The 16,584-nt window shown below is 33.5% G+C and overlaps 2 protein-coding genes and 1 long non-coding RNA gene across 3 annotated transcripts in view; 1 reads left to right on the forward strand and 2 right to left on the reverse strand.

Annotated features, from left to right (window-relative positions):
- The first annotated feature begins 1,408 nt into the window (after positions 1-1,408).
- Positions 1,409-6,156, forward strand: LOC134270224 (solute carrier family 28 member 3-like). The gene is made up of 11 exons (XM_062752415.1): positions 1,409-1,483; positions 1,973-2,373; positions 2,530-2,674; positions 2,858-3,049; positions 3,209-3,370; positions 3,496-3,621; positions 3,899-4,029; positions 4,187-4,355; positions 5,171-5,434; positions 5,651-5,831; positions 6,091-6,156. Exons 1-11 carry the CDS (start codon positions 1,409-1,411, stop codon positions 6,123-6,125), a joined length of 1,881 nt encoding a protein of 626 aa, XP_062608399.1. The 3' UTR covers positions 6,126-6,156.
- A 2,239-nt stretch (positions 6,157-8,395) lies between these two features.
- The window catches only part of LOC134270213 (uncharacterized), a 28,010-nt gene continuing 19,821 nt past the window's right edge, over positions 8,396-16,584 (reverse strand). The window contains exon 3 of the mRNA XM_062752400.1: positions 8,396-8,613. Within this exon, the coding sequence (XP_062608384.1) occupies positions 8,490-8,613 (124 nt within the window). The 3' untranslated portion in view covers positions 8,396-8,489. The remainder of the gene's footprint in view (positions 8,614-16,584) is intronic.
- Positions 12,356-14,846, reverse strand: LOC134270212 (uncharacterized). The gene is made up of 4 exons (XR_009992744.1): positions 14,729-14,846; positions 13,906-14,007; positions 13,573-13,622; positions 12,356-13,187 (listed from the first exon to the last, which is right to left on the reverse strand). It is a non-coding gene; the product is annotated as an uncharacterized LOC134270212 (long non-coding RNA).

The following is a 16,584-nucleotide window of genomic DNA, read 5'->3' on the forward strand; positions in this document are numbered from 1 at the left end:
ATGTGTATATTTTAGAAGCGAATACCAAGGTAGGTCGTATTTTCTCCAGACAATACTATAGGTACCCTGTTGACACGAGTGTCTATTGACAAACAGGTCGGTCTGTCGACAGGTTACATGGGAATGTGTGTCCACAAATCTCTGTCCAGGGTTAATATGTGAAGGAAACAGAGGTTTTATAGTGAGAAGTCTGCCAGATCTTCAATCAGTGGATATATTCAATCACAAGGTATAGTAGAAAAATGTATACAACCAATTCCAATTTTTTTTAATTCATTTTCAGTGCCAAATTAGTTTACTTTGATATTAAAGTTTAGAATTGATTACTTGAAACAAGTTGGGTTTTATATATACTTTCATTATACCCCCGCTTGGAAAGTGGGAGGGTATACTGTAATCGGTATGTCCATTCGTCCGTCTGTACGTCTTAGCTGTCCGTCCGTCCGTCTGTCTGTTACGCTTTGGGGTACCCATCTCTTATCCGTAAGTCCTCTTATACCACTGGGTGAAATTTAATGAAACTTTCACAGAATCTTTATTACATATTGCAATTGTGCACCTCCTATTTTACCTTTTAATTTGACACATATTTTGGGTTTCCCGGCCACAGCAAAACATGGACTTTGCCATTATAACTATATGGGAGGCGGGGGGTATCATTTAGTGAGCTCATTGCTCACAGTACCTCTAATTTAGAATTAACAATTGAAAATGAAAAGAAATAATTCTTGCCAAGAGAATTCGTTTAATATATATTTCATGAAATATTCTCAAAAATTTTAAAGTACTTTGGAAAAAAAAATTCAATGAGTCTGTCATCTAAAATGTTGATTTTATATATTGAGAAAAGAATGAGGGTAAGACGGTACTTACATTTGATAGATTCAAAACAAATTTGACAATTTAAAAATAATTTGAATACCACTCAATGAATATGAAAATGCCTTCTAGATTTTTGATGACTATGTCAATAAGATTTTTAAACTATATACATGAGCGGTACTGTCAGTCGGAAGATTAAAGTATCAAAGGTAGATAAGAACCCGGATATACAAATCAATGTCTCCTCGCACTTTCAGATATCCGCAGCTGTATGGATCTGTCACAGATAAAGTGGGAATGACAGTATTTTAAATTTTTATGTTCAAATTTTGCCAAAACCTAAAATATTAAATATGAAAAAGAACGAGTAACGTATAAATATTGTAAAAAATAGTATTAATTGGCAGGTTTTCAAAACCATAAATTTTAGGTAAATAAATCTTCTGAGACATCCTTCAGTCATTCATCAACAAAGTACCAGTTATGATGACACGGGTGCTGCATATTAGTTTATCTGGTCAAATTTTAATCCTCTGTTGAAAACGCTGTAGGTATCCTCATTTGAAGCTTGAACATTGACATCAACATGAATGTACAACTGACCTCCATGGAAAAAAAGCTTGATGGAGGCGAAATTAACAAGGGTTATACCCCACCGGAAGTAAGTATACAATTCAGGTCGGCATACTATCCATAAGTAAGCTTAAGGTGATATAATAGAGATGTCATATAATTCCTTTAAGGACAGATGATACAAACAAAAAGTAGATGCTTGGATTGGTATATATTTTTACATAGTTTAATTGCAAATGATACAAATAATAAATTTCTAGAATATAAAGAAATTGTAAATCTTCTGTGATGTTCAAAATTATACCCTTCTGAAATCATCCTTATTATCTTACACAAATATTTTTCACTTCAAATTCCGTTATTTTGTCACTTTGAATAAAAAATCAAAAACTACGCAGTGAAACTTATTCATTTTATTCATTAATAAATGACCCAAAGTGTTATTTTCAAAATTTTGGACAAAAGTTTGTATCATCTGTTCTTAAATGCCCGTATGAATAAACAATACATCTGTATGTATATTAAATGTATGTAAATGGTTCTATACATGTAAATATCAATTCTTTGTTATATTTAGTACGACAGTATAAACAATTCAGAACCTACAAAAGTCTCCCAAATCCACGTTCAGGTGGATCCAGATGACAAGGAGGACGAGACAAATTACACCGGATGTGCGAAGGTGGCGAATAAAATTCAAACTGCTGTCATTGTTATTCTAAGCAAACATGGAAGGAAAATCAGCTTGACTTTCAAACTCTTAATTCTGTTGCTTTATTTTGCCTATTTCGGCTATGCCATATACTACAAATTTGGAGACGAGGGTTCGATTCGCCTTCTTGTTTGTACGATATTAGGAGTACTTTTCCTACTGATTCACATTTTTCAACGCCTCTGTGGAACAAGAATCAGAATATGTTCGCAAAGAGACAAAGCTACTTCAAAGGGATATAGGAGGGCAAGACGGAATATAGGACGGTAGTATAAGTCTAATGAAAAAAAGACTGTAGTTCAAAAACAATCTTTTTTGTTTGTTTGTTTGTTTTTTGTTTTTTTTTTTTTTTATGTTTTTATTAAATTATAACCGAACACTTTTGAAATTTTCAACGCAAAGAAATATACTTTTATCCTCAGATTTCTGATGTTGGCAGTGTTCGTTGCATTGACAGCCTACATCGTTGTTGACGTCCTGTTGGACTATCCACAGAATGCACTCTCCATCGCGGGTCTTGCCATCTACATTATCATTTTCTACATATTCTCAAAAAATCCTGCCAAGGTAAAATATTGGCATTATTGTGTTTAACAATAGCGTCATCACAATAGTCAGTTTTTCAAAAATCTCTTCTGAAGTGTGCTCTGTATCTTTAATTTACTTCTTGGAAAAAAATATAATGTATATTTCCTTATATTTTATCAATTAACTGCAAAACTGTTTAAGAATTCGAACATTCTTTTCTAGGTCAACTGGCGCCCAGTTTTCTGGGGTTTTGCCATACAATACATCTTTGCCTTGATAATTCTCAGAACAAAGTGGGGCTATGAGGCGTTTCAATGGCTGGGCGACCGTGTTACAGAATTTCTTAACTACTCCAACGCTGGAGCAATATTTGTCTTCGGCGAACTTTATACAAACCATTTCTTTGCATTTAAGGTAAAAAGAAAGATTTTCTATTGTTATGAATTGGTAAACAAGTTCATGGTTAGTTGTTAGGATTTCAGATACAATATATGTTCGATTATTTTCTCCATCAAACCACTTTTAAATATTAATTCTAACCCAGTCATGTCTATATCTATTTTCCTGTTCAAGGTTCTTCCAGTAGTGGTTTTCTTCTACACGGTCACATCTGTCCTGTATTACCTTGGGGTCATGCAGGTCGTTGTCAAGAGAATGGGAATGTTTCTAGCCTTCTGTTTGGGTACAACTCCTGCCGAGTCCCTCAATGCAGCGGGTAACATTTTTGTAGGCATGGTGAGTTAACTCTCATTTCAATTCACAACTTTGAGAGAAGAACTGAATTTTTACCAAGTGATTGTTACCAGAACACACAATTTCTTGAAAGCATTGTAAATGTACAACCTGTAATATATTTTCAGACCGAGGCGCCCCTGATGATTCAGCCGTTCCTAGAAGATATGACTAAGTCTGAACTTCATGCTGTCATGACTGGAGGGTTTGCTACAATCGCTGGATCAGTACTGGGAGCATACATTAGTTTTGGTGTAATACTTCTAGTCAATATGCAATTCATAATAGGCCAGGTCTTATCATTTGTTAACCAGACACTTGACCAGTCAATATCATATATTTTTCTACCTTAATCAAAGCAATCTTTTATTTTTGGTTGTTACCTGAAAATGACATCAGACTTAACAGTTTGGATTGCTTTTAACGTTTTTTTTTCTCCTGAGAGTGGAGTAATATAGATTTCAAGGTTGGTACATGTATGAATATTAAAGCAAATGTTAAGCATTTTGTAAATTTTTGTATCATTTTAAGGTTCCCGCAAATCATTTAATCAGTGCCTCAGTTATGTCCGCCCCGGCAGCTCTAGCTATATCTAAACTAGCATACCCAGAGACAGAGAAACCCAAAATTAAAGGCAACGACTTCGACAAGATGGGAAAATCGTAAGTCATTTAGACAATATCACTTATTTTATTGAAAACATTGGGAGAATTGACCTTTTATTTAATTTGCAGTATATTGTTTAAAAGATGAAATGTTTTACTACAGATCAAGAAAGAATATTCTTATTAAAGATATATTTATATGTATGTCTTTCAGAAAAGACAGAAATGTCATAGAGGCTATTTCCTCAGGGGCGAGTAACTCTGTGAAGGTCGTTGCAGCCATTGCTGTAAATGTCATGGCTTTTTTGTGTGTCTTAGAGTTTGTCAACATGACTCTGACCTGGTTTGGAGATCGTGTTGGTATAGAGAGACTGTCTTTTCAGGTACAAAGAAAAAATTCAGGTATAATGAAAAATCTTAACATTAGAAATGTCTAACAAAATGAAGCCAAATACCGGTATGTATTTAAACTCACTTGAGATTTGGGGTTTAGTAAGGTTTTCTCGTGTTTCTGATAATAGAAAATGTTAAAATGAATGTAATAGACTGTATATATGTACTACCATATGGTTTCTTCGAACAACACTCAATTTCATGCTACAATGTGTTCTTTGGATAATTGTGGGCAATTTAAATGGGTAACCCTGTCTTCTTAAGGAGAGTTTATTTAGAAACAAAGAAAAAGGGTTAGATCTTTTAATTCTCTTCTTCTGAAAAAAGTAAAATAAATGCCGCATATACCGAAGATTTTTTTTAAGAATTGCAAAAGATTTATTAGAACAGTATGTTCAAATTTCGTAAACTTGACTTCAAAACTAACTAATCTGATACTTGTATTTCAGATAATTATATATATTTGACAGCAGGCACCTTTATTGGATGCCTACAAATACAAATTTTGATTATCAGTCCTATATTATCTATGACTAGGTTGCTCATAGGTCTTTGTTGTAGGTTGTTGGAACATACTTGGCATATGGATTTAGACAGTTCTAATCTAGGGATTAAAAACAGATATTTTTGTCAAATACTCGTTGAATGCAAATTATAATTACCACAAGTGATATCTTACTCTTTGTCAATGTATTCTAAATTAAAATAATATGGTCTTATTCTTACAAGCTTATAACCTAACATAGACTTATATCACAGTACACTGTACTTATAGTATTATTATTAATAGTACTTCTCTGTTCAGTTGATCTGTTCCTATGTGTTCTATCCGATCGCCTTCTTTATGGGGACGGATATACCGGACTGTCGTCGTGTGGCGGAACTGATCGGCATCAAAACCTTCACTAACGAGTTCGTGGCTTACACAGAACTGTCCCATCTTATAACTAACAAAAGGAACTTTACGGAGTACACTGCCACGTGGAACTCGTCCTCCGACTGGTTTTACCAGGGGGAGGATATCATTCTACCTTACGTCAACCAGACTCTCAAGAAAGGAATCATCTCGGTACAAAATTATATCAATACATGTGTATATGTCTTATTTGGGGGAGGGGGGGGGGAGAAATAAGCATGTACGTAAAATTGTATATTTTATGCATACTTGCGTTATTAAAGAAAATACAGTAAGAAATAGGATTAAATCATCAGTCGTAGTTCCTAGTACATTGTATGGACAATATACATGTATATTTGTATTTCTGTGAATTTTTATATTGTGCAGGCTAAGTCAGAAGTTATAGCAACGTATGCCTTGTGTGGATTCTCTAACTTCGGGTCTATGGGGATATTTCTGGGAGGGATGTCTGCATTGGTTCCCTCCCGACGAGGGGATCTCTCAAAGATCGTTCTGAGGGCCATGATAGCAGGAAATGTCGCCTGCTTCCTTACTGGTTGTATTGCTGGTGAGTTTGATTCTGTAATTAATATCAACCAGAGGATAAATATTTGCTGATATATATGAGAAAAAAGATAAAATATATGTTGATTCATTGCAGAATAATAAGTATTTATTTGAAAATTGTTTAGTTAAGTATTACCACTAATCTGTGTATAATATTGTTTGAGATGAAATTTTTGTCGCAAATTATGGTAATGAATATCAGTTAAATGTTTCCACACAGATTCTTTTCTCCTTAAATATGTTTTTTATTTTATTTCTAGGTCTCCTTTACAAAGACTACGGATCAGAATTGTAGAATCCAACACTTTTCAAGCTTTGTTATTCCTTGTAAAACATTTTTATGTCTTTTTAATGAAAAGTTGATTCGCTTCTTCAAAACAGATGACTTTCATGATTTTTTTTTATCAAGACTTGTACTGGTTTTAATGTTATTTTTTTTCTGGTGATAACTAAATAAAGAAACATTTCAAATACTTGTTTCGCCATTCCTGCTCGTAAAGGAATTGTCATGAAAAGAATTTTCAATTAGGCATTACAACTTACTGATACAGTTGAAGTTTTAAAGTTACTAGAGTATCCCGATCACTGGTATCTCTAATAGCAAGCTAATACCGAAGTGCGTTAGCCAGTAGTCCAAAACACTTTTTTGTTTATGTTGAAACGTTTAACATTATTGGATATCTTGGTCCCGTCGAGTTCGGGTTAAATATGTTTTTCCTTTTATGAAGTCGCTGTCTTTGTATCCGAATTCCATCAAGAAACAATCTTTCTATTACTTAAATGAAGATCGATCTGTTTCAAAGGGTTTGTATCACCCTAAATCTCTCATCATCTTCACTAACAGAAATGCTTTTTATATGCCATATTTGATTCAGGTTTTTCAAAGTCTGAGATTTGAAGAAAGTTTCATGGATGTGGCAAGATATTTTGCTAGGCTTTTTGTTTTCATTAAGAGATTGTGATATAAAACCAAGCAATACAATGTTTTATTCACTTCAGTACGTTCCTACCACTTTTTTTTTATTTTTACCATCATTATGAATTTTAAATCATTGAAATCAAGAGTCAGGGAAATAAAGGTAGCTTTACAAAAATATCAGGTATATTTTGTATATTTCAATAAGAATTTTGGTTTGTTTGGTTTTTTTTTCATTTTACTATTTTATGGTTTGACTTGATGAATTAACTTTAACAATATTGGATATATTAATCTGATTATATCATATACATTGTAATGTATTTGGTCACTTAATGATATAAAATAATTTTGAAGTATATATTTGGCCAAATATAATTAATTCAAGCACAATTTGTCATTGAATTGTCATTATTAGCAGGGCAGGTGTGTGTACAGTTGTGTCTGTCTACAGTTGTAACTGTCTACAGTTGTGTCTGTCTAAGGTTAATTAGAGTTGTGCCAATGGAAAGTAGTTGTGATGCTGTTATTGGTGCTATTGGGTGTTTACCAGATATTGATCATTAAAAAACTTGAACAGTCGATACGGATTGTAACATCCTGATACATTGCTTGCTAAAAAATCAATAGATTACTAAAATTCATTCTAAAATGTGTTTTTATCGCAAAAATTCTACTGTTGACATTTTCTGCCTTGATTAGACTTACAGCATAATGGATAGAAGAAAGCAAAGAAAATACATTAATTTTTTTCCTTGAAATAAACGATGTAGAATTAGGCAAGATACAGTGAAGGGCAACTCAACAAGAAGATGGGAGGATAGGATTGGTTGATATTGAACTGAAATTAAAGGCTTTAAGGTATTCAGTCCCTAATAGCAACAGATTCATTGAAATTAAATACATAAAGATATGTAGGTGTTGAATGCTCAGTTTATTTAGACATAATTCCTATTTATTATTATAAGAATGTAAGAGTAGGATGTGTCCTAATCTATGACCTTGAATTTTGGTAAGAATTATCTCCCTCAATTTTTTAATTGATAAAAAAAATCAATTTTATTTTTTAAAAATTTTAACCGGTAAAAAAATTATTTTTAATAGACATTCCATTTCTAAGAGTTCAATACATCTTTCCACCACAGTATTTATTGATATTTATATTATTTAAATTTTTATTTAAAATAAACGCTTTTCCCCATAAACTTCAATGTAATCTATTAATTAACTACTGTTAACTACTTTTTAAGTACTGAACTACTTTTTGATTAATAAAAATTTTAAAACTTTCTCGCGGGCAATCCTTTTCTTATATAGAATGCTTTAAATTAATATCAGAGTATTATATATCTGACGGTCAGTTAAGGGTAGAGAATTTGGTCCTATTAGGGATTGAAATCTTTAAAGGCATCATTGGTACATGTATAGAGACTTATTGGTGAATCTTGTATATTAAATGAAGCCATACACGGAAACTTTAATGAAATTGATAAAGCAGGCACGTAGCAACAGGGGGGGACTAAAATAAAATCGCGGCAAAACAGAACAGACATTCCATAATTGTCGCTAGAAGACCCAGTCTCCGAAAACGACAATGATACTGTCGTGTACCTTTTAAATACTCAGTATCAACCTCTGAGTATATTGAATTAATTCTAAATCATTGTAATTTTAATTTATCATTTAAACATAAACTTCCAAATGTTTAAAGTCCGACAGGAAATGTACATGACTTGTATTTCCTCATCCAACCATGCCGAATGGTCCATCACATTCCTTACCGTCTGACTTTCTGACCGCCCTCTGTCTACACCCGTCTTGAACGATCCTGCAGTGCTTGGGCACACTTGTGATTTTTGTAGCAGAACTAGATTAAACAAAATCTAAAAGCTGACGAGGTGTTCTGTTGAAATGTAAGATAATATTCTCAGAGATATGCAAAATTGTTGACCACATGAGTTAAAACTGTTAAATTTTATTCTAAAATAAACACTAACTGACTTCAAGTGCCTTTGTTTCAGTTTTTGTAATTTTATGAGTTGAACAGGGAAAGCAACTATCACATTTTTAAAAACCTTTTTCGGGAATAAGATTTTAAAAAACTCAGTAAACAACACATTGTCATTTTCCAAGATCTTTAAAAATGCTTGAATCATAGCTAGATAGGAAGTTCTTTTTTAAGTTCAGTAAAATTGAAAAGCTCATAAATGTATAGCTATCGAACTTAAAATTATTAGCTAACCTGAGCAGAAGGCTCAAGTGAGCTTTTCTGATCAAAATTTGTCCGGTGTCTGTCGTTGTTGTTGTTGCTGTTATGTAAACTTTTCACGTTTTCATCTTCTTCTGAATAACCACTGATCCTTGGATAAGGGGAATTCAAGTTTGTTCAAATGAAGGGCTTCGCCCTCTTCCAAGTGGAAAGAATCATGAATTAGTGAAAAATTAATGACATCTTTTAAAAATCTTCTTAAGAACCACTGGGCCATAAAACATAAAACTCATGTGAAAGCATCCTCAGGTGGTGTAGATTCAAGCTTGTTCAAATCATGACCACCGGGCGTAGCGTGGGGCCCCAATGGGGATCAAAGGTTAACATAGGAATACATAGGAATTTTTTTAAATGTCTTCTCAAGAACCACTGGGCCAGGAGGGTGAAACTCGTTTGGAAGCATCCTCAGGTACTGTAGATTTAAATTTTATCAAATCATGGTCAACAATGGGGGATCAAAGTTAAACATAGGAATACATAGGACAAATCATTTAAAACCTTCTTCTCATATACAGCAAAGTCATGATTGGTCATACGTTGTAGTTATATTGAAGCATCCCCTGGTAGTATGGATTCAAGTTAGTTCAAATCATGATCCCCGGGGGTAGGGTGGGGCTACAATGGGGGATCAAAGTTCAAAGAAGGATTACATAGAAAAATCTTTAAAATTATTTCTACAGCAAAGCTGTGATTATACATATTTACATGGAAGCAGCCTCTGGTATTATGGATTCAAGTTTGTTCAAATCACGACCCCCGGGGGTAGAGTTTGGCTACGATGGGTGAATAAGGTTTTACGTAGAATTCTAGGTACACGATTATTGCAAAGATCACAGAAAGGCGGCGGACATTATTCTCCAATAGACCACGAACGTCATCAAAAAATTATCAGATCAGAAACACGTATCAAATCTGAACAATTCAAATGCATGTTTGGCTGTAGAATGAAATACTTGTTTATAGACTGCATCGATGTGTCGTCTTTTGCAGTATAAACACTGAAAATTGCATAAAGTTGCTGACGAATGTCGGTTTTTATAGCTAAGCGGGGCTATTCCGCGGACCTCCCAACACATTAAAGAACGTGATTTTAGCAGTAAAACAGGAACATTATTTTGTTATTGTATATTTATTTTAACTGATCAATACATATTACGAACAAATTTGTAATTTAAAAAGGCTATTTTTAATGTAACGAAAGCTCAAATCGTCTGCATTCCATACACAGGTAAGCAAACAAATTTTACCTCTGATGTTAAATGGAACAGCGTAATCGAGACATGGTGGCCTAATTCGTTTCTCTATAGAGGAGACGATCAGCCGTATTTTAGTGATTGTAGTAGACATGGTAGAATGGAAATAAAGTCCTTGTTGTCGTGAATGATGCAGAATAACCTCCTCGGTCTCGAAATGTTGTTTGAAATATAAAAGCCTCGGCTAACGCCTCGGCTTTTATCTTTCAAACAACATTTCTCGACCTCGGAGGTTATTCTGCAACATTCATGAAAACGCGGACTTTATTTCTTAAATACACAGGAAAAATCGTTAAATCTTTAAAAATTTTCACAAAAACATAAAAGCCATGATTGATCATTAATATAAAAACATCAGAAAACGTAATGTAGATTTAAACTTGTTCAATTCATGGACAACGAAGAAAATAGAGAGCCGTTAAAGTTTATCATAGTTATACAAGTGTAATAAATCAGAATTAGTAAAGTTGAATGAAATAAGTTTTGAATCATCCAATCAAATCATGTTATGTGTAGCCAATCAGCTATTAGAATTAATAACCAATCAGCACTAATTGAACAGATGCAAAAGAGTATAAATACAGGGATCACTCTATCTTCGTTTACTTTGGTGTAACTCTTTGTCGGAGTTAGGTGACTTGGGAAGGGTACCTGGGTTGTGTCGGGAAACAACAGAATTGTTAGTTAGACCACTCAGCCCAGGGATCTAGTTCCCTAGTGTCTTTGTGACTAGCTATGGTGACTTTAGCTTGTGTCTAACCAAAAGTAATACCCTAATGTAGATTTTCTAAAGGGTTTGGAAAAGTTTTGGAATTCCATGGAATTCCATTCGTTTCCATACATAACTCGAAAAGAATGTCTGGAAGTTTTTGGTATATTCTGGAATTTGAAAAAAAAATTGGACTTAGACATTTTTTGGCTGGGAAAGTAGTGGAATTCTTTGGAAAAAAAATACAAAATGAGAAACTTAGCCATTTTCTGCGCTGGAAAGCTGTGGAAAATTACTTAGATTTTTTTTTAAACTGCCGACTAATAGTACAATAACATCGAGATCGAAGTCGGGCTCGATGAACAATTAATTTTAACAACACGCTGAAATTCAAAAATATCGAATGGCAGAAGGATAAAACGTACGCTGAACTAGGACCTGGGGTCCCCCGCAAATAGTTCGTCATTTTGCGTAGTAATAAAACATTCTAGGAACTCTCCAGGCATTAAAGGCACAAAAGTAAATTCATCGATATCATCAATACGGAGACCTCAGGTCACCTTATATATTAATTGAATTTTATATGATAGACCATTTTCTTTGTCTTACTCCAAAATAATCATATTTTTAACTTTTAAAGATCAACTTTCTAATATATATATTAGCAGAAACGTGAAAATAATAAAGGGTGACCAGAGGTAAACTAATATTTTACATCAATAGGGGGATCAAAGATCACCTTACATTGTACATCAGTAGGGGGACCAGAGGCCACCTTATATTTAACATCATTAGGGAGACCAGTTGTCACCTTATATTGTACATCATCAGAGGGATCATAGGTCACCTTACATTTTAAATCAATAAGGGTCCAAAGGTAATCTTTTATTGCACATACCCCTGCGAGGTGAAATTCATAATTTCAGGAACTTTTATGAATCGTTCATGAACATTCATGATGTGTTCATGAACGGTTCATGACTGGTTCATAAAGATGGTTCATGAACTTTATTCATGAATATTTTCATAAAATGTAGTTCATGAACAAATGATGAATTTATATGAATATTGGTAATTTTCATTTTAAAGACAGAAAAAATGTAGAGTTCATGGTATTATGAATGTTCATGAATTTTCATGAAGACTAAAATAACTGACAAAAATGATTGACACATAAATGACAGAAAACACTCATTACTCTCATAATGCAACTTTTGCATGCAGATGCAATTGTTGAACAAGCCCCTGGCATAATTTATATTTAATAACATTCTTTCACCAACTATCTGAAAAAATAAATCATGAAATCTCTAAACATTTCGTGTTTTTCTTTAATTTTAATTAAACAAACACTGCATCACCACTGACAGCATTTTTTTCAATTTGATTATTTATGTTTCTTCATAATTTAAATTAAACAGTTATATTCATCATAATGTGCTTTAAATAATGTCATTTTTCATCACACAACTTTTTTCGACCGAATTTTCTCTAACATCAAACTTTAAGCAAGTTGCAAAATAAAAAATTCACAGTTTCTTTTACAATGTTTTTTGAGACAAATATAAAAGCATATACCACTCAGATGTACAATATAAGCACACTTTTTAAAATGTATGTATTCTCAATGAAACTGCAAAGTATTTTACATCAAAGGTTATTAACAGATATATCCAAGAAAAAATATGATTACTGGGGGATCACCTTGGTTAAATTAATGATAATCAAGTTATGATATACATGTAATGCAGTAAACTAAAGTATGCATTTTTTTTAAATAAGAGGTTAGATTCATTAAATGACATTGGCCAAGGATTGGGAGAGGTCATTGAAACCTCAACAGGATATACATTTACAATAAAGTGCCAGTGGCCCATGTACATTTACTGTACAAAATTAGTGACTAGAGTGACAAACACATGTATTAAATGCAAAAATATATGTAGTACACAACTACATTGATACAAAGATCCCATAAAAATGAACAGTTGCTATTTTCCACCAATGTACGTGCCAAAGATCCCAATTATGGAAGATACAAAACTTCTGACATGTTGCTAGAATCACATCCTCACAGATATCCCATGAAATTTGCAATAGAGGGTTGACAGATATTTGGCATCACCAACGGATTCACTTTTAGTACGAAGGCTCAGCAAGTTCGATGTTGATCATTCAAACAGACACTTCAAACTTCCCTTGCACAATTTCTGAAAGAGGAGATGACCATTTAAGATGTATCATTATTGATATCAGTATAAATATATGACAAATAATAAACTAAAGCTCTACAAATAATTGTTCTTTTCTACCTGGCAGATCAGTTTACTGTAGAATATGAATTCACTGTCTTGCAATTTTTTGTTCAAATTAGGATTAATTCTGATATTAAAATGTAAAATGTGAAAAGTTTATAGACAACAGACAAACACCAGACTGTGACACTGATCAAAAAACTCACTTAGGCCTTAAAATGGCTCAGGTGAGCTTAAATGAAAAGGCTAGAGCTGAAGCTCAATGACTGACTAACATTGAAAAAAATTAATTTCAATTCATGTGATTTTATTGATTAAGAAAATAATGAAGAAATCTTACCATTTTTTTTAATACAGTTCTTGTCCTAACTCTTGTGAGCATCCGGATTCCTGTAAAATGCATGTATACTTCATAGAAGATGATATCTTTGATTAAATTTGATCCAAAATAATTATACATACCCATGCTGTTAGCATGTTTAGATTACCTTTCAGAATTCATTGTTAAAAATAATAAGGATATGGAAATTAGGCATGTTAAGAATATAAATCTTTAAATGTTGTTTACTTGGCATAGTTGCAATATTTATTTTAATCTTATGCTTAAAGACATAGATTAATAAAATCAAAGTTAGTTTATTTGTTTTGAATGATAATTTGAGCTGGTTCTCACCATATTCACAAGCCTAGTGACTGATTGGTTAAGCATCTACATGTATATGCAGTTTTATCAAAGGCCTAAGGACTGTGAAAATCATCTCAGGCAATGCAGCAACTATTAAAACAATCGAAACATGCAAGAATGAAGATAAGAGCTGAAAATGGTCATGAACATGCATTACAAAATATATAATTAATTACATGTACATCATACTCTGTAAATGTTATATTGAACAAAGGAAGGTACAGGTAAAAGTCTTTACATCAGTTCGATTCCAAGTGTAACGGGAGAGGAGAAAATGCAGCGGACCAGACCGGGATTCGAACCCGGGCCCCCTGAAACTCCGGTCACGTGCTCTACCAACTGAGCTATCTGGCCACCGGCGATCGAATCCGGCTGACCGCCACATTCCTCCCTCCTTAAAGGTCTTTGGCTCTCCAAAGACCCCAACCCAGGCTCATCCCTGACAGGTCTTTCACCTGTCAATTCCAGGGCATGGCACGGCACCAAATGTAACGGGAGAGGAGAAAATGCAGCGGACCAGACCGGGATTCGAACCCGGGTCCCCTGAAACTCCGGTCAGGTGCTCTACCAACTGAGCTATCTGGCCACCGGCGATCGAATCCGGCTGACCGCCACACAAGCAAGGAAATACGGGTTAAAATCAATGACCTTAATGATATGTATAGATTTGTTAAATAATGATTACAGAAATAGTGCTTGTCCTAACGATTTCACCGTTGGGCATTTTATGTATGGTGCCCGGATTAATCAAAAGTAGCAGAAACATTCTTCGTTCGAGGACACATAAAATACTGTACAATATTGTACCTACCGGTCTTAAAAATGTCGTCATCTTCTTCCATCCCAAGCTGACCATGATCCCCCTGTTCGTGACACTCATTCCAACTTTCCTACTGTGGAACATCAACATGGTATTCGATATTTTTGAATTTCGGTGTTGTTAAAACTAGGAGACTTATTGTTCACAGAACAATAAGAGGTCTTTCCACCTTTTTAAATTTCTTATAGTTTTATATTATACTCTCTAAATTTAATTTTAAGGGAAATGACTTGAAAAAAAATGAAAATTTAAAAAAATTTAAATGACCTTGACCTTTGACCTTGAAAAAATTTCAAGGTCAAAGGTCAAGGGTCACATTGCAATTAACCCCATGCTTCTACCGTTTATAGTTTTCAAGATATAAGGTTTAATAGTAAGTATTAAGAAGTTAAAGGGCAATAACTCATATAAGGGGTCATCTGATTCTTTTGCACTTATACAGTGAAGTTAGGCCTAAAGACCCTTAAGACATTAGTGAAGGTTTGGTGTCTCTAGGGTCTACAGTTTCGGAGGAGTAGCGATAACAAGGTTTTTCTCACAAGGGGCAATAACTTTTAAAAGGTTTAATCTTAGGGGACAAGAATGAAATCTTGGAAACAGTTTTAAGAGTACATATTAATGATGCATAGACATTAAATATATGTTGAAAGACAAAAGAGATACAAAAAGAGCTAATTTTCTCATTTTTGGAATGACCTTGACCTTTGACCTTTGCATGAATTTTAAGGTCAAAGGTCAATGAATCTTATGCAGTTAGTTCCATGTCTCTACGACGTCTTGTTTTGAAAATTTTTAATTATTTGTAAAATTCAAAAAGTTTCAAGGGCAATAACTCATTGAAGGGGTCTTCGGATCCTTTCGCAATGAATAAATTGAAAGGTCCTCTCAAGTAGTCAAAAACATTGGTGAAGGTTTCATATCTCTATGGTTTATGGTTTCGAAGGAGTAGCGATAACAAGCTTTTATTGCAAAAAGGGGTCGTAGGTCATACTCGTTGGGTAGTTTTTCGAAATAACTTTTGATGTCGAGTATCATGAACTAAAAAGTTTTTCGATAAGTCTTTCGGATCAAAAGTCCGTAGCGGAAAAATAATAATAATAATAATAATAAACAGAAGCATTTCAAGAGGTCTTTCCACAGAAAGGTGGAAAGACCTAATTAATTGTTCATCAAGCCCGACTTCGATCCCGATGTTATTGTAATATTAGTCCAATTTAATTGATGACGTAAAAAGTTCGAATTCTTCATTGATAAAACTTGTTTTGATATAAAAAAAATGTATTTTCAGTGAAAAATTATTCAGATACTGTTTGTTATTTTTTTAAACAGAAATCTTGGAAATTCGAAACTAACGTATTTCTTAGCTCTACCGTACATTTTTGAAAAGGCGCAAACTTGAAAACGCGCGAGACGTTGGAAGTGGGAATTTGGAGAGTGGAAGGATCGGTATTTGTGATCTATAATATTTGCATAGTCACTGATCTTTGTCAACTTTTAAAGAAAATAACAGAATATGAAGGAGGAAGACTATATATAGGATTGATCTACTTCATAACTGGTGAGTGACAAAAAATGGAGGCAATCACTGAGTCAGAAATCTTTCTGTAAATGTTACTGTCTATTTGTAAAATTAATAAATATGTTTTTTTTTTAAAATGAAAGTTTTGTCTAACTTTGCTTTGAGTTTGGATCCAACCATATAACATCCATTAATTATAGACTGAGACTCGAAACATTCATAGGCCTGATTGATCTACAAAATGGCGGTCCAAGAAAATAGGCTTAAATTCCATTCAGAATGTTTTAATTTGGAAGTGCCTCTGATGCAAAATTAAAATGCAAGAAAA

The sequence above is a fragment of the Saccostrea cucullata genome, unplaced genomic scaffold (genome assembly GCF_032062105.1).
Source record: "Saccostrea cucullata isolate Sc308-1 unplaced genomic scaffold, CSIRO_AGI_Scuc_v1 ctg49, whole genome shotgun sequence".
Taxonomy (NCBI): domain Eukaryota; kingdom Metazoa; phylum Mollusca; class Bivalvia; order Ostreida; family Ostreidae; genus Saccostrea; species Saccostrea cuccullata.